Source organism: Mobula hypostoma, chromosome 3, assembly GCF_963921235.1.
Source record: "Mobula hypostoma chromosome 3, sMobHyp1.1, whole genome shotgun sequence".
NCBI lineage: Eukaryota > Metazoa > Chordata > Chondrichthyes > Myliobatiformes > Myliobatidae > Mobula > Mobula hypostoma.
In genome coordinates, this window is record NC_086099.1 from 121,900,852 (window position 1) to 121,924,063 (window position 23,212).

The 23,212-nt window shown below is 41.1% G+C and overlaps 1 protein-coding gene across 3 annotated transcripts; it reads left to right on the forward strand.

Moving 5' to 3' along the window:
• Nucleotides 1-222: 222 nt before the first annotated feature.
• On the forward strand, nt 223-22,661 carry LOC134344230 (mitochondrial glutamate carrier 1-like). 3 transcript variants are annotated; one of them, XM_063043681.1, is made up of 10 exons: nt 223-363; nt 6,479-6,581; nt 7,695-7,820; nt 8,640-8,695; nt 12,714-12,804; nt 16,019-16,137; nt 16,231-16,426; nt 19,745-19,899; nt 20,688-20,763; nt 21,354-22,659. In XM_063043681.1, exons 2-10 carry the CDS (start codon nt 6,562-6,564, stop codon nt 21,505-21,507), a joined length of 993 nt encoding a protein of 330 aa, XP_062899751.1. In that variant the 5' UTR covers nt 223-363; nt 6,479-6,561; the 3' UTR covers nt 21,508-22,659. The 3 variants fall into 3 exon arrangements, with proteins under 3 accessions (XP_062899751.1, XP_062899752.1, XP_062899753.1); XM_063043682.1 differs by lacking the exons at nt 223-363; nt 6,479-6,581 and adding an exon at nt 10,323-10,405 and having other exon boundaries at nt 7,735-7,820; nt 21,354-22,661; XM_063043683.1 differs by lacking the exons at nt 223-363; nt 6,479-6,581; nt 7,695-7,820 and adding an exon at nt 10,323-10,410 and having other exon boundaries at nt 8,681-8,695.
• The last annotated feature ends 551 nt before the right edge of the window (nt 22,662-23,212 follow it).

Sequence of the window (23,212 nt, forward strand, 5' to 3'; positions counted from 1 at the left end):
TTGTCGTGAACCAATAGGTGGCCCGAGGCGCTGACATTCTTTGTGGGGATTGGCTAGTTCGAGCGGCCGGCCCCCGCCTTCTGCCTGGTGGTAGGAGCGAGGGAGGCGCTTCTCCTTTTGTCGAGGGGAGAGCGGAGACGTCAATCACTGGAACTGAACCAATAGGTGGCGCGCAGTGGTGACGCTAATTGTGACGATTGGCCGTCCCGAGCGGTAGGGACCCGCCCTCTGCCTAGTGGTTGCGGAGCGAGGGGCGCGCCTTTCTTTTTCCGGTCGCCATCCAGTTGGGTTCAGATCGCCGGGGCGGGAGAGGCTATCACGACACAGCGAAGCACCAGTCACCCAGTCAGATCAACCAGAGCGGTGAGTACCGGGGGATCGGGCTTCACCGAGAGGCGCGGGATTGCTGCCCCTCGCCGCCTTGTGTGCCTGAGTTCAGTCAGCCTACGGTCATGAATGGACGCCGGAGCCTTTCTGGTGTGCGACTGACTGTTCACCGCGAAGCCGTTCTGAGAGAAAAACTATGTTCCCTTCTAACAAAATTCTGGCGATGCCGGCTGGAGTCCGTCGGTGAAAACAGAAAACACTATTGCCCTTCGAGCAATATATTCCGCCGGTCTCTTAATTTTAAACAGTCTCCCTCAAAAGATAATTGGCCAGTCAGCCTTTTCTGAACTGCGCTCCCAAACTGCGGAATTCAATACCTAAAACTGTAAGCGACGCAGGATCAGTTGACCTTTTTAGACGCCAACTCAATACCCGTTGATTTAACGTTGCTTTAATTAACAATTTTGTCTTTTGTTTCCAAGTTTGCACTTTATGCCATCGTTTGTATGAAAGTGCTCTCTATATAGGCTATTATCATTCCTGTCATTTTACTTTCAAATGGTAATACTGCATAACAAACCCTGTCACAATTCTGCGTCCTACTGAAATATTAAATTCCGAATCCACGATACGTTTACTTGTCTACCATATTGGGACTGTACCCTTGTGAATTAGTAATCTACCGATTAATTAGTCATCGACTGATTCGTTTTCTGATTTTTAAATGCGGCTAAGTGCGTCAGTTAAATAATAACTTTTAAATCAGTTCGTAGCCTAACTGATTTTTTTAAAGTTGTCCGGTGTGCAAAGTGTACACCCGGTTAGACACTTGGGCAAGGAATATTGAATGACTTGCACCCAGAAACGGAAGGCTGTAACGGAAATTGGACTTTCAGTTACAAGCAGCAGGTTGGAGGTCTAAATCTGCAATTACGGCACAGCAAGTGTGTACAACTTAAAAATTAGAGTTGATGTGGAGACGATGTTTCCTCTGGTGGGGGAGTTTAGGAACAGAGGCACTATGGTGGGGAGGTCTAGGATCACAGCCGCAATAGAGGGACGTCCATTTAGAACAGATGAGGCGAAGGGTGGTTCATCTGGAATTCGTTGACATGAGTATATTTAAAGCGGAGGTTGGAGACGGCAGAATGAGTGTGAAAGGGATAACAAATCATCCATGATAAAATGGTGAAGACTCGATGGGCCGAATGGCCTCATTCTGATCCCGTGTTTAAAATATGAAATAATGAAAATAACACTGCAAATGTTCAAGCAGTTGGGATTCCTATAAGGAAGCATTGCTTCAACAGAATGATTTTCATTTTTGTGAATGATTAAGTGCCTCTCTTGCCACAGATATCTTCCATATTTAAATAGAAAAAATAGTGGCCTTACATTAAATCCTATGTGTCTCAGCCGTTCCTTCCTCTTATCAGTTTTTCCCATGTAGGCACTGAACACTTCCCGGGCTTTGTTGTCCTTGGCTGCTTGTACCTGTGGCTATAGTTACTATAGGAATCAAAACAGATCCTGCCTGTGCATAATTGACATAAGAGTTGTGGCATACCAAGCTGATTATTGTCTGGCCACCTTGAGCCATGTCTACTGAAATCAAAGTAACACATAGAAAACGCTGGAGGAAATCAGCAGGTCAGGCAGAGTCAATGGAAATGAATAAACAGTTGACATTTTGAGCTAAGACCCTTCTTCAACTGAAGTCAATTGCGGTACCCCTGAATTGGATGCAATCAATTCATCTGGTGCAGTCTAAGAAATGACGCTGGAATCGTTATTGAATCGGAAGGTATTAGCTTTGAAGATCTGATGAAGCGGAATAATTAAGCAACCTCTTCTAAGTGACAAGCCATTCATTGGAAAAGCAATTTCCTTCAAGTAACCTGCCATCGTGGGCATGTGTACAGAAAGGTGTCAGGACAATTGGCAGCAATATCATGAAGGGTCTCACCCACTAACCTACCCCTCCACACAGTCAACCACCACTACCTAATCATTTCCTGTCAGTCACTTTATGGACAGACAATCTATGTATATAAGCTATTTTATATTTATATATAGTGTGTATTTTTTTATTATTTGTAGTTTTTTGTTGTATCGGGTCTGGCATAACAATTATTTCATTCTCCTTTACACTTGTGCACTGGATATGACATTAAACATCTTTGCTGAAGAAGGGTCTGGGTCCGAAGCGTCAACAGTTTATTCATTTCCATAGATGCTGCCTGGCCTGTTCAGTTCCTTCAGCTTCTCATGTATGTTGCAAACAATCTCGCGTCTTCATGCCTTTGATGCAAGTACAAGAGAATAGAGTCTTGTCACATTTCACTCTGTTTGTATAAATGTCCTGTCAGTCAACACTGTTACCAGAGCTTTCATATTGAATATGGTAACCTCTTAAATGTGTTAATGAGGCAGGTACAATTCAGAAAGAAAGAAAATCTGGTGTATTATTTTTCTATGGCCTCGGATCTTATTTAAGATGCACTTAATCTTGTAGGCTGGAAATAGCAGTGATGGTGAGCTGAAAGTCAATTTTAATGCATAGGGACAGGGCTGTGTGCTTCAGAATAATGCCATAGGTTCCCTTGTGTTTATAAATAAGCTCTTGAACAGTTCAACTAAAAAATGGTCCTGTCATTAGGAGCAGGAAGATTAATCTATTTTTGTATGTGGGTCTCTAGAGAGGACATGAACTTGGCTGTCACCTTACTAGGGTAGGAGTTTGGCTCTGTGTGATGGATAAGCTATGCATGATACTGGGTGTTAACGGACGGGGCAAGAGACTATTTCTAAACTGATGGCTCTCGTTTTGAGATGCCAGCTGTCGTGAATCACATTTCAGTGGAGTGACAGCATGTTGAATAATTACAGATCATACGAGCATGAAATTCCATTTCCCAATATACCATGTGAATTGTATTCCGTGGTAATTCCGTACTCTAACCGGACTAGATAATTTTTTTTTTGAAAGTTTAGTTTTTATTGGTTGGATTTTTGTTACTCTTAGCAGTTTACAGTATTAATGCTATATTAATACCTTCAAGCAACACACACAAAATGCTGGTGGAATGCAGCAGTCCTGATGAAGGGTCTCAGCCCAAAATGTCGACTGTATCTCTTCCTATAGATGCTGCCTGGCCTGCTGCGTTCCACCAGCATTTTATGTGTGTTGCTTGAATTTCCAGCGTCTGCAGATTTCCTTGTGTTTGCGTTTTTAATACTTTCAAGTTGTTATTTGGATCTGAAGTTTATTTGAGGTACAGTGTGGAACAGGCCCTTCTAGCCCACTGAGCCACATCACCCAACAACCCACCCGTTTAATCCTAGCATAGTCACGGGACAATTTACAATGACCAATTAACCTACGAACCAGTAGGACTGTGGGAGGAAACCAGACAGTCACGGGGAGAACATACAAACTCCTTACAGGGTGGGGGGGCGCGCGCAGGAATTGAACTTCGGAACACCCCCAGCTATAGTAATATTGCTCTCGCTGCTGTGTTATCGTGACACCCATGATGAAAGGTTCACATTGGTTTCAGTCCTAAGGTGGGATAGCAGGAGTTTGAAATATCTAGGTACTCGGATGGAAAACGTGTCTTTGGATACAAGACTGAAGTTTCAAAGTTAAATATCATCTATAGGGATGAAATATGTTGACTTGTTGTTGAGTTAGTCTGTTGTTGGTGAGAAATGTGTGGCCGTGGTTTTTCTAGTGAAGCAGCGTTAGATTATCTTGAATTTTGTGGTTCTTTTGCATTTGATTTTCATCGCAAGCCTGAATGCCACTGTTTCTGAAAGACCTGAGTCTTGATAAGGTTTTCCAAAATGCACTGCTTATTCATCTCTGGGAAAAACACAAATTTTGTTAGCAGAGCTGAAATATCTACTCATGACTTTAAATATGTGGTGAAACAACCATTGTAGCTTTTAAAAAGGCCTGGATTTCTCTTCCTGTAGAGTGATATTGCTTTGTCATTATACAAATGAGGATTTAATTTAAAATCCATGCAATTCTGAGTTAACTTCGTAAACAGTTGTTCTGCAAGTTTTCCAGACTAACCTTGAGGAATCGAATGGTTCTTAAACTTCTTGGTTAGACAGTATGTCAGACAAAGTAAATTTATTGTACCAAGTACATTTATGTCACCAAATACTACCCAGAGATTAATTTTATTGCAGGCATTCACAGTAGAATCAATGGAAAACTTCACACAAAGACTGACAAGCAATCAATGTACAAAAGGAGACAAACTGCAAACACAAAAAATAAATTAAGAATCAATAAGTAATACAAGATGAGTACAAGTTTGTCATCTGACTGTACATATATACAACCAAACAAAACAACATTCCGCTGGACCACAGTGCATCCACAAAACATAACACAAAATATTACCACAAATATATAAGTAAAATACAATTTAAAGTGTACATAGTGCACAGCACAGGTAAATAGTAAACAGAGTTGTAGTGTCTTGAAAGTTACATGTGACTAGCATACAATTTGGCAGCCAAAAAATTGTTGGAGTGGTATCCCCTCATGCTGTGATTATGTTGCTAAAAGTGGCTTTGGAAAGTACTCTGAAGCCCGTGCTTGCCTTGCATCCCTGAGAGTAGATTACAGATTCATGCTTAAGAATATGTCAGATACAGAGTTAAATGATCCGGAATCGCAGCTCATGTTACAAAGTGCCTGCAACTTAATAGCTTGCTCAATTTAGTTTGATTCTAAGGGGCTCAGTTCAGTTTTTTCCCACTGACTTCCCCTCTGTTTTTGTTGTAATTTCAGATGGCTTCCTTAATTTCATAGTAAATTACAAATGTTTGGTGATCCTGTGGCATAGTTAGTCTTCTGATTTAACACAGACATAGAAAAATACACTACAGGAACAGGCTGTTTTGGCCCATTGTGTCTACATAAACGAATCCCACCTGCTTCTGAGTGATCAGTAGCCCTCTATTTCCCATTTCTTTATAGTTGTACTATTTGAGCCTGTCTTCATTCTTCTGTGATATGTCTCTCAAAGGTGATCACTGTAAAGCAAAGTGGAAGAAAATCTGTGGTTTCCTGGCAGGCTTCAGTAATGAAGCTCGGAAAGTATATGACATCATGGATTGCAGGCAGGTTCTGCACTATTGTTGAACATAACTAATTATTTCAATAGCCTGATGGGAAGGGAAAATTTGGTCTTTTTTCACTTTATTAAAAATAAACTGATCTTGATGACATCTTTGTACTTTATTTTGAACTTTGCATTCTGCGTTTCTTATATTTGGGAGCAGCCCAGTGTCCCACAGACGCTGTGTGTCATAGTCAGCTGTTGACCTGGGACTTTGCAAGCCAGGTTGGCCAGCTGCCAATGTAGGCATCCATCAGTGAGAGCTGTGTGACACATGCTGCCCCACACAGTTGGAATGTCTGGTTAATGTTTGGGTGTTTTACATGTCTGCTGTGAATTTCATCTGTCAGCGCATTCATTCTACTATCTTGTACTGTGTCGTCTCGAGTCTGAAGGAGGTAAGGTTCCAGTGCTTTAATCCCACAAGATCCTTGATCCAGAAGTCATGTTTCTTCTTAAGCCCATCGCCCTTACTGGGGCATGGGCTGCCGGCAGCGATTCGCCAGAGTCTTCTGACCGGGGCCCGTCTTTCAGGGTGTAGCACATTGAAGATCTTTCCTCTTAAGGATGAGGTCTTTGGAGCTTCTGTTTGCATTTCTGTAGGTCTGGGTTTTTATGGGATGGGGTTGCTAGCCCCATGCCCAACCCTCCTTGTGCAGCTGGATTTGGGACTGCCCATGACAGAGTTAGATTTCATCTTTGGAGTTTCTGTATTTGAGCTGACTATTGTAGTCAATCTGGTGAATACATTCAAACTCATGACCAGCATTGTTTTGTGAAATTTAAATTAGCTAAATGCCACAGTTGGTTAGGGTGGTCAGACTTGGAAGGTCAGGGAGTTTGTGGGACAATAAGGTGGATGCAGAATTGGCCAAAGTGGACAATTGGCTCTTCTCATTGTGGGGCTGCTATTTTGAAGAATTGTGGTTTTGAAAAGCTAGGTGTACTTATCAGTTTTAGCATACTATTGAAGTAAGTTAATAAGATTAATCAATGAATTTGTTCTGCAGAGTCCAGGCTATAGTTCCCGGTGACTCTTCAGCTGTGCCGTGTGACATCTGGTTTGTGCCGTCTTAGAAAAATATCACTAAACATGTCCAACAACCACATCAGGTAGGAGTTTTGTTCTATGTTGCCTATGTAAACCTTCACCAAATGCTGCCCTGAAGGTGAAAATTTGCCTTTGACTGCTTTATGTTTCATTATTTCACAACCACACCTCAAGTGAAGAATTGTTGAACTCTTTACTGGTTTCATAAGCTTTCGTTCACAATTCATGTGACTGACTTTTTGAAAAAAATCTCCTTAGTACAGAAGTAATTAGTGATTCTCTATAAATGATCACAACGCCTGTAGTATCCACCTCACTTGTTGGGAAAATGTAATTCTCTCAGCTTATCAGCACACACCGCTGACAGTCATACTGCGTAGAATGTATGGCCCTTTGGCCCATCTTATCCATGCTAACAGTGTTGCCGACATTTGGCCCATTTCCCCCTAAACCCTTCCTACCTATATACTTCTACAGTCATAGAGTTACAGCAGGGACACAGTCCCTTCAGTCCATCCAGTCTGTGCCAAGGCCATAAGATTTAGGAGCCAAATTAGAGTATTCAGCCTGTCTAGTCTACTCCATCATTCCATCATAGCTGATTTATTAACCCCCTCAACCCCGTGTAAGACATAAGAGCTGAATTAGTCCTATTTGGCTGCACTCAGATCGTAGCCCTGCATGCCCCTTCCAACCATGTAGCTATCCAAACTAATAGTTAAATGTTGAAATTGAACTCACATCCAGTACTTCTGCTGGCATCTCGTTCCATGCTCTTGCCCCTCTCTGAGTGAAGAAGTTCCACTTCATGTTCCCCTTAAACATTTCACCTTTCACCCTTAACTCACCCAACCTCAATGGAAAAAGCCTGCTTGTATTTACCTTATCTATACCCCTCATAATTTTGTATACCTCTGTCAAATCTCCCCTCATTCTGAGCTCCTGGGAATAAAGGCCTAATCTACTCAACCTTTCTCTTTAACTCAGGTATGTCTTTTACTGACAGCAAATCATACACGTTGTCCTAATTCAGCACATTTTTATGGGCAGCAGGTTCTATTATCACTCCAATTTCCTGCTTTAATGATCCTGTTGGGGGTTTAGCATTTAAAGATTAAATGTTAAAATATTGCATAGCTTGTAGCTAACTGTTGTTATGTTTGTTCAATTCTCAGCCTCCCCGCTAAGCTCATCAATGGTGGAGTTGCTGGATTGATCGGAGTTACCTGTGTTTTTCCGATTGATCTGGCTAAAACCAGGCTGCAGAACCAGAGGAATGGGCAGCGTACTTACACCAGCATGTGAGTTACACCAATACTGAGAAGCACCTTGAAACACTTGCTCCTTATTTCCAATATAGAAATACTTGGTATTTAAGCTCCCTGAACTCTTTAAATTTTTCACATGTCCTTGCTTGCATTATTTGCTAAAGTGTGCTCATAGAAGGCAAAAGTATGAATCTTTTTCTAAATAGGCCTTTTAAATAGAGATAATTTTATTTCTGTTGGCACAGAATAACTCTTGACTATTTATTTATTTAGAATAGGTGTTCCGAACCTTTTTACACCATGGACCAATACCATTAACCAGGGGGTCCATGGACCCCAGGTTGAGAATTCCTGACTTAGATATTCAGTGTGGAACAGTCCCTTCCAGCCCAAAGAGCCTCATCTCACCTCCCAGTTTCCCACTGATTTAACCTAGCCTAATCACAGGACACTTTACAATGACCAATTTACTTACAAATCGGTACATCTTTGGAATGTGGGAGGAATCCTGAGCAACTGGAGGAAACCCAGGCAGTCCAACGGGAGAACATTCAAATTCCTTAGAGGACACCTGTGTAGAACTCCAAACTCCAGTGCTGCGAGCTGTAATGGCGTCGAGCTAACCACTATGCTATCATTGTGACTGCACCAAAGTACTCAATCTGTGTAGAACAGCTCATTCCTTAAAGGAAAGGGTCAACTAAGTCACCTTAGTACACTTTGGAAGTTTCATAGGCAGAGTAGGAACTAATTATCAACTTGATGTAATAGATCTAATCTTTGATTTCTTTATCAGAAGTACAGATGGAACAGTTTTGTGCCGCCTTAATTTTACTTTCTTTCTTTGTTTAGGATGGACTGTCTAATTAAGACCGTGCGATCTGAAGGATATTTTGGAATGTATAGAGGTAGGGATTTGTTTTCCATGTATTGGCTACAAGTCTTCAGAAATATGCAGAACTGAATTTTTTGTAAAAACTACATCTCACTGGTGATTCCACAAAATATCTTATAATTAACCTGTTAGCTGAATATACTGTTGAATGTCGTTTTGAAATTGCACATCGTGTTTTAATGTAATAATAATGAACTTAGTACTTTTCAATTCAGAATGGATAAAGTCTTTATGTTTTTGCCTGCTATTGGCTTGATGTATAAGGATTTGCAGCTAATTGGTATGTTGTTAGTTGTCATTCTTCATGGATAAGTAGGGTAAAAGTCACAGTTGAGGCCACTCCTCACCTGCAAATCCTGTAAGAGTTGTGGTTCAGTTTTATTAATTTATAGACTACTGTTGCCTAGATTAATTAACAAAACATTTTATTGCAATGTTAATCTTGTGTTATTAATTTGGAGAGAAAATCTAAATGAAATACATTGTGATAATTTGTGGAAATTCCTGATCGTTTAAGACTGATTAGACTGATGTGGTCTTGTGCTCCAGAGCAAGTAAGTACAATGCAGTTTGTGCAGCCCAATACAATGTGCGGTAATCAGGCATGTTTTCAGGAGTCAGTGTTTCTGTTGGTGGTTGAGTCTATCCCATTATGTCATATTCTCCCCTGCCCAAGAGACTGTAAACTGTTATTTTCCTCTTTTGATAAGTAAAATGAGGGTTATAGCGAGACATAGCTGGTAGAGTCACTGACTCTATGGCAGCAATCCTTTTGGGGTGCCACAGTAGCATAGTGGCTAACACCATGCTATTACAGCTTGGGGTGTTGGAGTTCAATTCAGGCGTCATCTGTAAGGAACTTGTACATTCTCCCCATGACCGAATGAGTTTTCTCTGGGTGCTCTAGTTTCCTCCAATAGTCCAAAGATATGCTGGTTGGTAGGCTGATTGGTCATTGTAAATTGTCCAGTGATTAGGCTAGGATTAAATTGGGTGATTGTTGGTTGGTGTGGCTCCAAAGGGCCTGTTCTGCACTGTATGTCAATAAATAAATTTTGATCCCCTTCCTTTCATGTACTAAGAGCCAATGTCCCGAATTAATTGGTTTGCCACTGCCAAATAAGTAACACACTTGCAGTCACTTGGAGATGATCACATGCAGGGAGTTTTTAAATTACAATCGGCTGAAAGCAGCTTTGGGGCAGGCACAGAACTGGATTTCTCCAGGTTGCTGACCTGTGAACCATGGGAGATGTGTTTGGTTGAAGCATCACGTTGGCTTTCTCATGAATTTTGTCATTTAGAGAGAGCTCAGGCATGGTTGAAGCCAGCATTTCTGAAAGCCTTTACCAGTTAAGATTGGCCTACTTTGTACATTGATTATTGAAGCTTGTCCATAGACTTGCTGTTCTGCTTACACTCAATGTTTAATAGTCCATCAGAGCTGGGAAATGGGACTTCTGAAAACATGTTTGATGCATGAGGTATTTTAAATCTAGTTGCTCAGGAAAGTGATATCCGTTAGATGTTGAATTATCAAAGGAAAATGTTAATGCCTAAAGTCCACTACTACATATATATATTTTTTTTAAATCTTGGAGGAAATGGTCTTGTTTGCATCTGTGTTTTTCATGTTACAGACGGTCGCCATGGATATTGAGGCCTAGCCGATCTGGCGAAGCCACGATGGATCAAACCATTAAGTGGCTTACAGTACCACTTGGTCTTGTAACTAGGATACATTTCTTTCAATTTTCAATGTTATTTGTATATTTTTAAATCAGCAAAGATTACATTACTAATTCTTGAATTTTCTCACTTTCCATCTCACACCTTTTCTTAGTAACACTTCAATCTTCTGTATTTTAAATTGTAAGCTATTAATGGTTGTATTTTGGGGGTGGGGCAGTCTGGGGTTATAATATTACAGGAGCTTTATTTTTCACCTCATTTGCTCCACAAGTGCAGTGCACATGAAGGGAAATTTAACTTGGGTGGTTTGTAGTGGCCCATCACACTTGTAACGTTGTGTAATGTATCAACCCATGGGTGCTAACTGTTTATTTAGAAACCTGAACCATTTGCACAATTAATTAAATCAGTTAGAAGGAAGTGTCCGTAGAGGAAAAGGAATGAAGGGTTGAAAGTCATGTTTTCTGTAGCTGACACACAGCAGGTGGTCTCCTTGTTCTGGCATAAGTAGCAGACTTTCTCCTCCCTGCATTCCATCCCCCCTCCCCACCATGATTCCCATCCAGCCCACCTTTTTGTCCAGTATTGGTTAGTTTGTCAGATGTGTCCATAATACAGTCAAAGTTAAGATCAAGTGGCTTTGAGTGGACAGCAGTCTTTAAGGTCATAACATGGCATGTATTGTTACATTGAGAAAAGTATAAAGATTGTTTGGACTGAAGTTAGCTCTGTCTTATGGGCTGTGCTGTGTTTCCAATGGTTACTTACTCTTCACTTGTAGATAAGTACTTGTGATTCCATGGGCCATTCCATATGTGATGTGTTCATTGAGTAGTTAATTTTTGGTTGTGGGCTTTGCCCTGGGCAATAAAAAAAAACTAATTCCATTTCATTGGAGTGAAGTCTGCCTGTGCTCTTCATTTCAGATTTCTTGTTTCCTTCCTGTTAGTACTGTCTCTCTTACTACAATTTTATTTGTATGCTCTGCTGTAACATGCAAAGTACTTGCTTCAATTCTGTGACCTTTTTTCTATTCTTCATCTTTAGAATTGAGTAAATGTGTAATTAGAATCATGCCTTATCTCTTAATCCTGGATTAGCCAGAATTAGTTTTCTTTTCAGCAATTAGTCCTTTATTTTAAAAGAAAATATTTAATATTAAAACTCCTGTTAAACACATGAGTTTATGCCTTTTTATTAATATATGCAAATGAACCCTTGACAAGTCATGCTGCAGTTGAAATATTTGATTTTCTATCTCCCAAGCTGATCAGACTTCTGATGTATTGATTGGTTGATTTTCTGACTATTGGTCTGAGAGTAAATTCTTTGACTTTGGATGGCATCGAGTCCGATCCTTGCCGTGCTTGATACCTGTTCACTGCTTTGTGATCAGAAGCCCACGATTAAGCATGAATACCATTGTGTCACAGCCATGCATACCCTAAGGGAGCCTTAGCTGCAGTTAGCCATATCAGAATAAAATACAAACTTAGCAACATGCCAGGCAACAATCATGTGACAGCAACTCAATGCATGAAAGCATGCAAACATGGTCAAGAGGTTCAGTTGTTTTCAGACCAAATGTTAGAATGGGGGAAGAAATGTGATCTAAGTGACTTGGACCATGGAATGATTGTTGGTAGCAGACAGGGTGATTTGAATATTTCAGAAACTGCTGATCTGTGATTTTCATGAACAACCGACTCTAGAGTTTACAGAAAATGGTGCCAAAAACAAATGTCCAGTGAGTTGTAGTCCTATGGTTCAAGCTGACAGTAACTCAAATAACCACGTATTACAACAGAAGAGCACCTCTGAATGCACAAGTCAAACCTTGCAGTGGACGGGCTACAGCAGCAGAAGGCCACAAACATACACTCACTGGCCACTTTATTAGATACAGGGGTAGTTACTAAAGGAGCTACTGAGCAGATCTTTCCGATAAAGTAATTTTGTGATTAAAACAGCTGTTCTGAGTCTGGAACATGCTCTGAATTCTGACCCAACTATTCAAAGAAGTGAAATTAAATTGTTCCCCATCTTAACTGTTGACTGCCAAATCAGAAACTGAGACTGCGCAGTTAATGTGGCAAATGCCTGTCTCTCTGTCTGTCACCTATCAACATGAGATATCTGACTGCTTGGAAGATATTAAATTTATTTGAGCTGTTTCTCTAAATGTAATTTTAAATGCTGCATGAACTCAGTTGAGTTCAAGGAAAAGGACAACATGATGTATGATACAGAATCTATATTTGCCTATCCAAATTGGATGTAAATTACAGAGATGCCACATGTAAAAGGGATACTTAGTGTTAAATTTTTTTATCCAATAGGTGCGGCTGTGAACCTTACACTGGTAACACCTGAGAAGGCCATTAAACTCGCTGCTAATGACTTGTTTCGTACCTATCTGTCAAAAAATGGGTATGTTTTGTAAAGTACTCTATCAATTTGAGCAATTAAGTATTTTTTTCAGTTCACTGAAAATGTCGATGGTATATCACTTTGTAAATTGTTTCTATGGAGCTGTTTCAAGTTTATTGTCATTCGACCATTCACATGTATACAGCTAAATGAAACTGCATTTCTCTGGGTTCAAGGTGCATAACACAGTACATACAATCACACATTGCACATGTAGTTATAACAGCACTTGCTGTCACAGAATAATTTTAGCACAAGTCTGAGTGGCATGGCCTGAAGATTGATGGTGCATAGGATGTTGTCCTGGAGCCACGTTTCTGCAAGAACAAACATGTAGCAGTTCCTCATCTCGTGCTGGTCTCAACTCCAGGGAGTGAACACTGAACAGAAGCAACAATGGCAGGATCGTCTTACAAGGGCCAACACCCCACCCAGCAATGATCCCAAGGGGCTTGCCATGCCTCTGTTCTCTCCCACACTGCCTCTGGTACCTTCTCCCCGGGTGGATGCAACTGGTGAGGGTCTTGTCCATGCAACTCCCCCGACGTTGGTCTTGCCAATGAAGCAATGGACCAGTCTTGAAGTATTCTGTAAACACAAAATAATCTGCAGATGCTGGGATCAAAGCAACACTCACAACACGATGGAGGAACTCGGCAGGTCAGGCAGCATCCACGGAAAAGATTGGTAGACGTTTCGGTCCAGAACCCTTCGTCAGGACTGAAGAGGGAGGGGGCAGAGGCCCTATAAAGAAGGTGGGGGAGGGTGGGAAGGAGAAGGTTGGTAGGTTCCAGGTGAAAAACCAGTAAGGGGAAAGATAAAGGGGTGGGGGAGGGGAGTCAGGGAAGTGATGGGCAGGAAAGGTGAAAAAGGAATAGGGGAAAACACAATGGATAGTAGAAGGAGGCGGAACCATAAGGGAGGTGATAGGCAGCTGGGGGATACATAGAATTCTCCAATTTCCGGTAATTCCCTCCCCCTTCTATCCCTATGTCACTCTGCCCCCTCCCCCAGCTGCCTGTCACCTCCATCATGGTTCCGCCTCCTTCTACTACCCATTGCATTTTCCCCTATTCTTTCTTCACCTTTCCTGCCTATCGCCTCCCCTCCCCCACCCCTTTGTCTTTCCCCTTACTGGTTTCTCACCTGGAATCTACCAGTCTTCTCCTTCCCACCCTCCCCCCACCTTCTTTATGGGGCCTCTGCCCCTTCCCTCTACAGTCCTGACGAAGGGTTCTGGCCCAAAATGTCGACCGATCTTTTCCACAGATGCTGCCCGACTGCTGAGTTCCTCCAACGTGTTGTGAGTATTGCTTTGAAGTATTCTGTACTACCATTGTCCAACAGGGTCTTGCAATTGCAAAAAAAAAGATTAAGATGCTTATTTGTTAGACCCGGAGAAGCCCCTGTGACCAAATGTATCGCCATCTTACCAGAAGTTAAAATGCTGACCAGGTTCCCTTTTCCCAGAAATGTCAGCCACTGTATCAGTAGCCTGTACTTAGCTGATCTGGAAATAATGGACCTATGTTACTGGCCTAACATGCGCTGGATTCCAGGAACCTAGTATGGCTGGTGGCAGAACCTCCTTTGATACACAAAGCACTGCTTTGAAATTTGGCTTACTTAAGTCTATAAGTGGTAGATGTTTATCGGATATTAGTATTCAAGTAAGTAATTTTACAAAATTAAGTTTTGGGGGCATCAGAGTTTGGAATACAATCCCGATACCATCTGTAAGGAGTTTGTATGTTCTCTCTGTGACCACATGGGTTTCCTCCAGGTGCCCTGGTTGATTTCTCCCCACAGTCCAAAGTTGTACTGGTTGGTTGGTTCATTGGTCTTTGTAAATTGTCCAGTGATTAAGCTAGTATTAAATCATTAAATTGGTAGGTTGTTAGGTGTCACAGCTCCTTGAGCTGAAAGGACCTAATATAAGCTCTTATCTCTTAATAGATAGATGGATAAATAGGTGTGTGGAAGTGAAGTCACTTGACTAGGAATTGTTTCCCTTCCTGATGAAGGGTCTTACCCCAAAACCTCGACTGTTTATTCATTTTCATAGATCTTACCTGACCTGCTGTGTTCCTCCTGCTTTTTGTGAGTGTTGCTCTGGATTTACAGCATCTGCAGAATCTCTTGTGTATATGTTTTCCCTCCTGTCTCCTAGTCCAGAATGGTAGCATTGTCAGTAAAAATGGGGAGTAGGAACTGAGAGGCCAGTGACAGATCATGCAGGCTGGTTTGGCATTCTAAGTCGGTCAGCACTTCGAAGCTTAGCCCAAATGTGAGTGTGCAGAACCTGCCTGTAAAATAGCAGAACCGGACCAACAGCATGCAGACATAGTCAAGAGGTTCAGTTGTTCAGACCAAACATCAGAATGGGGAAGAAATGTTATGTTTTGTAACTGCACAACATTAAACTAATTGAAAGGAAACACAGAGCCAGGAATGCATCTTAGTTTTGTTTTTTCTTTAAATAATAAATTATTTAAAGAAACAAGTATGCTTAATCAAACTATATATTTACAACATTACTCAAATATTACTGAAATATTAAATACACAACAAATGTGATCTAAGGGACTTTGACCATGGAGTGATTGTTGGTGCCAGAGAGGGTGGTTTGAGTATCTCAAACTGTTGATCTCCTGGGACTTCTCACACACACACACACACACACACACACACACACACACACACACACACACACACACACACACACACACACACACAATAGTCTAGAGTTTACAGAAAATTATGTGAAAATCTAGTGAGTGGCAGTTCTGTGGGAGGAAATGCCTTGTTAATGAGAGAGCACAGAGGAGAATGGCCAGACAGCTTCAAGCTGACGGGAAATCAGCAGTAACTTAAATAACCACATTATCTGAGAGCATCTCTGAATGCATAACATGGCAAACCTTGAAGTAAATGGGCTACAGCAGCAGAAGACCATGAACATGCACTCAGTGGCCACTTTATTAGGTACAGGAGATATAGAGGGCTTTATGGCTTAATTCTTTTTGGCATGATGAGTAAGTAGATCATCTATTTTGTTCTTAATATATTATTCTTTGTAGTTTAATTTTGATTTTCTCAGTCTGGGATATTAATGCCACAGAACTTGTGTTTCAATGTCTTGTATACAGATTGAACTGTTCTATTTTGAATGGAATGAATATATTCATGATTGCTGTTTTCTTTGCCTTTTCAGTAAGGGTTTAAACATATTGGGTGAGATGCTGGCTGGCTGTGGAGCAGGCCTGTGTCAGGTTATTGTCACTACTCCTATGGAGATGCTGAAAATTCAACTTCAAGATGCTGGCAGACTAGGTAACTATCCAATTTGCCTATCTTTCTGTAAATCAATAATACTTGGTGTCCATGTTCTTGAGATTGCTAAAATTCTTGCTTAATTTGTTCTAGCTGCTCAGCAGAGATTGATACTACCTCCTTGTTCCACCACTAAAATCGTAGCCAGCAATCCAGTTTTGAGTCGGGCTTACAATGTTAGCCCTGCTACTGCCTCCAGGCCGGTATCTGCAACCCAGATTGCCAAGGATTTATTCCACTCCCAAGGGTTTAGAGGACTGTACAAAGGATTAGGAGCAACTATACTGAGGTACAAAAGCTATGTGTTGGAACAATTTCTGTCCCTCTGCCATCAGATTTCTAAACAAATCATGAATTCTACCTACACACACAAAATGCTGGTAGAACGCAGCAGGCTAGGCAGCATCTATAGGAAGAGGTACAGTCAACGTTTTGGGCTGAGATCCTTCGTCAGGACTAACTGAAAGAAGAGATAGTAAGAGATTTGAGAGGGGGAGGGGGAGATCCTCCAGCCTTGTATCCCTTTTGCCAATCAACTGTCCAGCTCTTAGCTCCATCCCTCTCCCTCCTGTCTTCTCCTATCATTTTGGATCTCCCCCTCCCACTTTCAAATCTTTTACTAATTCTTCTTTCAGTTAGTCCTGACGAAGGGTCTTGGCTGGAAACATTGACTGTACCTCTTCCTAGAGATGCTGTCTGGCCTGCTGCATTCCACCAGCATTTTGTGTGTGTTGCTTGAATTTCCAGCATCTGCAGAATTCCTCATGTTTTTGTTTATGAATTCTACCTTATTTTGTGCATATATGCTTATATTAAATTACATTTTATGTATTGTACTGCTGCCACAAAACAACAAGTTTCATGACATTTGTCGGTAATAATAAACCTAATTCTGAACCAATGGGTTTACCTATTCTAAACCAATTGCTACACTGTGTAGCATATTGGAATGTTTTGCCATAACGTAAGGCCTAGCATTGTGCTTTTGCAAATGCTTTTGGCAGAAGTATCCAAGTTTAGGTGGGAGTGTGCTGGGCAAGGAATGTAATTAACTACTATTCTATATCTTTAAGAAATAGATATTGGTATAAAATTGTGTGGGGATTACGGGTTCATTCTTCTTGTGTGCTCTTTGGGGAGTTCTATGCCATATTTTCTGCTACAACCCTTGGTTCTGCTGAGCGAGGTTTATGCAATGTTCTTCTCAGCTAAAGAGGACTAATGTTATATATTAGTACTCACAGAAAGGGACCCTTCCCTGCTGACTATCCAGCCTATCTATAGAACATAGAACAGCACAATACAGGCCCTTCGCCCTACAATGCTAGGCTAACACTTTAACCTACTCCAAGATCAATCTAACACTTCTCTCCCACATAGCCTTCCGTTTTTTTTTCCATTTAAAACACTCATTTACTACTATGCAAAAGTCTTAGGCACATGTTCAAAAAAATCTGTAAAGCAAAGATGCTTTCAAAAATAATGAAAAGTTTCTAAATATCAAGAATATTACTATAAAGAGCAGTAAACAGTAAAACAGCGGTCCCCAACCACCGGACCGGAACCGGGCCGCAGAGCATGCGCTACCGGGCCGCGAGGAAACGATATGATTTGACGATATGAGTCAGCTGCACCTTTCCTCATTCCCTGTCACGCCCACTGTTGAGCTTGAACACATGCGAGGTCATTAACAGCGCATCATCCATGTCAGCGCGGGAAGAAGATCAACTCCTCGGGCTTGCAAATGACGGCGGGCTGAAAAGTATGTTTGACATAACATCTCTGCCGGCATTCTGGATCAAAGTCAAGGCTAAATATCGTGAGATAGCCATGAAAGCACTGAAAATGTTGCTTCCATTTCCAACATATCTCTGCAATGAATGCAACGAAAACTAAGTTGCAGAATAGACTGGACATAAGGAACCCCCTTTGAGTATCGCTGTCTCCCATCACCCCTCGATAGGACCATCTTGCTGCAGAGAAACAAGCCCAGGGCTCCCACTGATTCAGCGATACTGGTGTGTTGCAATGATTTTATATGTTCGTACGGGGAAAATATGTGCCGTGTGTTTAATATCCAAACATTACTTAAAACGTTATGATGCTATTGACTGATAAGTGACTTACATAACCATATAACAATTACAGCACGGAAATAGGCGATCTTGGCCCTTCTAGTCTGTGCCGAAAGCTACTCTCACCTAGTCCCACTGACCTGCACTCAGCCCATAACCCTCCATTCCTTTCCTGTCCATATACCTATCCAATTTTTCTTTAAATGATAATATCGAACCTGCCTCTACCACTTCTACTATAAGTTCTTTCAACACTTACTTCAAGCTCCCCCTCCTCCCCTGATAATTGACTTATCACTATATTCATGCAAGGAAAATATGCGCCGTGTGTTTAATATTAAATTCGTTAGATAAACCCTTTTAGAAACAAAATTGAGTGTATTAGCCGCTTATTACCAATATTCCGGTCGTGATTACCCCCCCCCCCCCCCACAAACAGAATTGCCAAAAATGATTTGCAGAGAATCGGCGGGTGTACACATGCGCAGGTCACGCATGCGCACTGATGCCCCGCAAGGCTTCATGGTCATTGTAGTCTTTCTCGGGGTAAACACAATGTATTTTTTGATTTTTTGACTGCTACTCTTGTCCTTGGCAACCCTACCCCCCCCCCCCCCCCCCCGGGTCGGCCGGTCCGCAAGAATATTGTCAATATTAAACCGGTCCACAGCGCAATAAAAGGTTGGGGACCCCTGCAGTAAAAGACTAAAATCAATATTTAGGGATGACCACCCTTTGCCTTTTAAACTGCATCAATTCTCTTAGGTACACTGTTGTGCAGTTTTATATCTAAAAAAAAATTGGCCAATAGCTTGTTCCAAGCATCTTGGAGAAATTGTCACCGTTCTGCAGAATTTGGCTCTCACTTGTTTCTGTCTCTCCAGGTAATCCCAGACAGCCTCGATGATGCTGGGATCTAGGGTCTGCAGAGGCTATACCATCTAAAACCATGTTTTAAAAATAAATATATATAGGGTACCTGTACCACTATCCCTGGTAGTATGTTTCACCCCCGGGCACCACGATATTGTAATGGTTAGAGTGATGCTATTACAGCTCAGCCCATCAGAGTCTGGAGTTCATTTCTGTAAGGAGTCTGTGTCCTCCCATTGAAATGAATGTTTTTTCTGGGTGCTCTGGTTTCCTCCCACAAATCAAAGATACACTGGCTAATATATTAATTGGTCATTGTAAATGGGGTTAAATTGAGGTTTGCTGAGTGACGCAGCTTGAAGGGCCTATTCCGTGTTGTACCTCTAAATAAATAAAAAAATCATTTCCTCCAATTACCTTAATGATAAATCCCCTCATATTAGCGAATTCTACCCTGGGGGAAAAAGTCTCTGGTTGTCCACTGTTTCAATGCCTCTCATCTTTATCAAGTACTGCTCATCCTCTGTATCAATCCCACTTTCACTAATTGCACTTCCCTCCCTGCATCTGTTATGTAAGTATAGTCATAATAATTGAACAGTATTATGGTGTAGTTTCACAATTTCCTTAAGATAAAATTGTTTCCTTGTATTGAACAGGGACGTTCCATTCTCTGTCATCTATTTTCCGTTGTTCGCCCATCTGAACAAACTTGGGCAAAATTCAGTGGATGGGAAAGTGTCCTTTGTCCATTCATTTCTATCTGGTTGCATCGCTGGATCTGTTGCAGCTGTGGCTGTCAATCCATGTGATGGTAAGAGTTCAGTTTATTGTTATTTGATTGTACAATGAAACGAAACAGCGATCCTCTGGACCACAGTGCACGCACACTACATATATCATACAGAACACATAAACCAAAACATTGCCACAAATAAACTAGTAAAGTATAATTCAAAATGCCTGTAGTGCTCAGCACGGATAAACTGTCCTAGTGATGAAGTACAGTGGTATTGTACAATGGCTGGAAATTTGTCTACCACAAATTTTGTTTTTGCGCAGGGATAGCCATTTATTGGCATAGTGGTTACGTTAAACAGTCTGCTCAGGATTAGTTCAGGAGCTGCTGAACAGCAATAATTCTGTTACCTTCACCTTGACTGTTGATCTGTTTGAAATCTCAATTGTTAGAATAATGCCTGAAAGAGTTTGCAAAAAACGCTACATGAGATAAGTGGAAATTTGGGTTTCACCAGAGATTTGTAATTAAATTCTCCAGCAGCGTTGTTCTGATTGAAGTTTGATATGATTCGGTTTGAGGCCCAATGCCGGTTCCTCAGTGGGAGGACAGATGATAAACGACACTTGGTGGCACTTCTTTGTACTTCATTCGAGCAGGTTGGCTGGTTTTCCAAGCTACTAAATAAGCTGAGCACTTTGCAGTTGTTATTTGGCCAGTTAACTCGGGGTTGAGTTTTAGAATAACCAAACTGTTCTACTGCTACGTCAGATGTAGTTTGCTTCAATTAGCGTAAAATGCAAGTGTTGCTTGTGAAAGTGAGCAAAATGTTATTGGATTATAAATTTATTTTTGTATTTCAGTGATCAAAACACGATTCCAGTCTCTACATCGAGGGGCAAATGAAGAAGCCTACAGTGGTATTGTGGATTGTGCTAGGTGAGTGAGTACTGGCGAATCAACTTCTGGCTAATTATACAATTGTTTTCCTTAACTATTTGTGACTGACATGTTATTCATGTACTTAGTTGAAAAGATTAGTTTACTCCTTGTTCTAATTAGGATTTAATTACATGTTCTATATTGGGACATTTCCGTTAATGGACTGCAATATTAAGAAAGACTTATAATAAGACTTCAGAAAGGGGTGTTGAAAGTGAATCAGTTCTGTATTGAGTTGATTGAAGCTATCCCCTCTGGTTCAAGAGCCTAATGGTTGAGGGGTAATAACTGCTCCTGAATCTGGTGATGTGGATTCTGAGGCTCCTGTACCTCCTTCCCAATGGCAGCATTGAGAAGAGAGCATGACCTGGGTGGTGGGGATTGAGATGGATGCTGGGGAGGGCATTGATAATTTACTTTGAACTTTGTACTTTGTTTCCTTGCAATGCAACCTTGATTGCTATTGAACCCAAATGCTTATTGGTTCATGGCTTTTTCAAATTCTGTTTATTACAATAGAAACAACTTTATATTTATTTCTCAGGTTTGAAATAACTTGATTAGGTTAATTACTTTCTCCCCTGCAGGAGAATCTGGAGAAACGAAGGTCCTTCTGCATTCCTGAAGGGGTCAGGCTGTCGGGCATTAGTTATTGCACCTCTTTTTGGCATTGCCCAAGTGATCTACTTTGTGGGAGTTGGAGAGTTCGTCTTGGGCTTTTCACATTTCGAAGTGTATTGATCTGCCGTCATCCATTCCTGAAGAACTACCTTGTACAATGAGCAATGCCAAACATGTAACCAAGACACTACTGCCTTGATTGGAAGGTTCACGCATGACTTTGCTGTTCACATTGGTAAAGGTGTTGGGAGGTAGAGATTGCATGTTGCAGGATGGTTGGTGTGTGAAGAATGTCTTGTGTTATGAAAGAATGGTTAAACCAAGGGGCCAAACTTTGTTCTCTAGCTCCATTCATTTTTTTTTACTTAAAATTGGAATGCATCTTTGTACAGTTAGCAGTATTTAAAACCTTTTTATACATTTATACATTGATTACACTTTCTGAGCCTGTGAAGTAACCCAATTTTAAACTAATTACCTCAAGTAGGCACATTGAAGTGTAAGAAAAAGAGCAACTGTATCTGAAATTGTGGGGAAGAGCCCAAGTAGTGACTTTAGCCCTTATCATCCTCCTTGCTTTGCCCTGAGAACAATTACTGTTGGTTTCACAACCTGTTACACTTCCTCACCCGAGAGATTGCTAATCTCAGCATTGAACTGCCCACACAAACGTGGACATGGCAGAGACATTCAATGTTACGTTGTAGGAATGTCTATTTGGGAACTAATTCATAGTGTATTCCCCCCCCCCCCCCCGCCAAGTACTTTAGCAGGCCATCTTTGTTCCACTTCAGTGTTGTTCATGAGCCATGCTTCCCGTAATTGGTTCAACTAAGACTTACCAGTTTAATGTGTTGATGTTAACTGTAGTGATGCATTAAAATAGGTCATTCAAGGCTGAGGTCCACTTGAACAACATCTGTTCCTCATTGGCTCTATCAGAGCAAAAGTACCAATGTGATTATATACCATTAAATAACTCATCTCCAAATGCCCGTGGGTTATTGAACTGTCAGAAGACTGACATTTTCACTGAGGAAGGGGGGCAGTGTCAATTTCTGGCAGTTTAGTTTGTAACTGCTCCTTTACCTTGGTGTTTTCACTATGTTGAAATGGCATTAAACTAACAGTGCCTCTGGTAATATTTTAATTTATGTAATGGTGCCTTTTATGCTGTGAAACTGGTTACCAATACAGAGCATCATACTCAGACTTTATACATGGAAGTAAGACTACTAATAAATTTTAAATTCAACTGTAAGAATAAACTGAATTTTATAATCTTGGTTAGTCCTGAGTTTGACTTGTGAAATATTTCTTCTGCTGATAATGAGGTGTCATTGTTCTTAAAGATCTTTTTCCCCCTCCAGCTGAAAGCTCCTGATATAAAGTCTTAAAAGTACCTCTTATCTTACCAATATGTTGTCATCAGTCGGCATAGTGACTGGTGTTCTTGTCCTCATGCTTACAGGTGGATTCTGAAGGAATTGTCTGATGGACTGCTGCAGACCCCTCCACTGAAGGGGCAATCCTTGCAGACTTTCAGGGCCCTTCATTTCATATGTACAAGTTATTTTCTGGATTGACCGCAAATTAAATTTCTGTTGCAGTGTAATCCAGAGTTAAATGCAGTAGTGTTATCTCCCTGAGAAGCAACACTTTTATCTCTTTTGACAATCTTTCTTGAATGTTTGCTTGAATTTGAAACTGTGGTTACAACCGTTCTTCCTCTTGAAGTCTAATAGTAACTGCATTATTCAGAGAGGTAGTATTCAGCCATAATCATATTAAATGTTGGGGTAGCTTCAAAGGGCCTGGTGGTCTT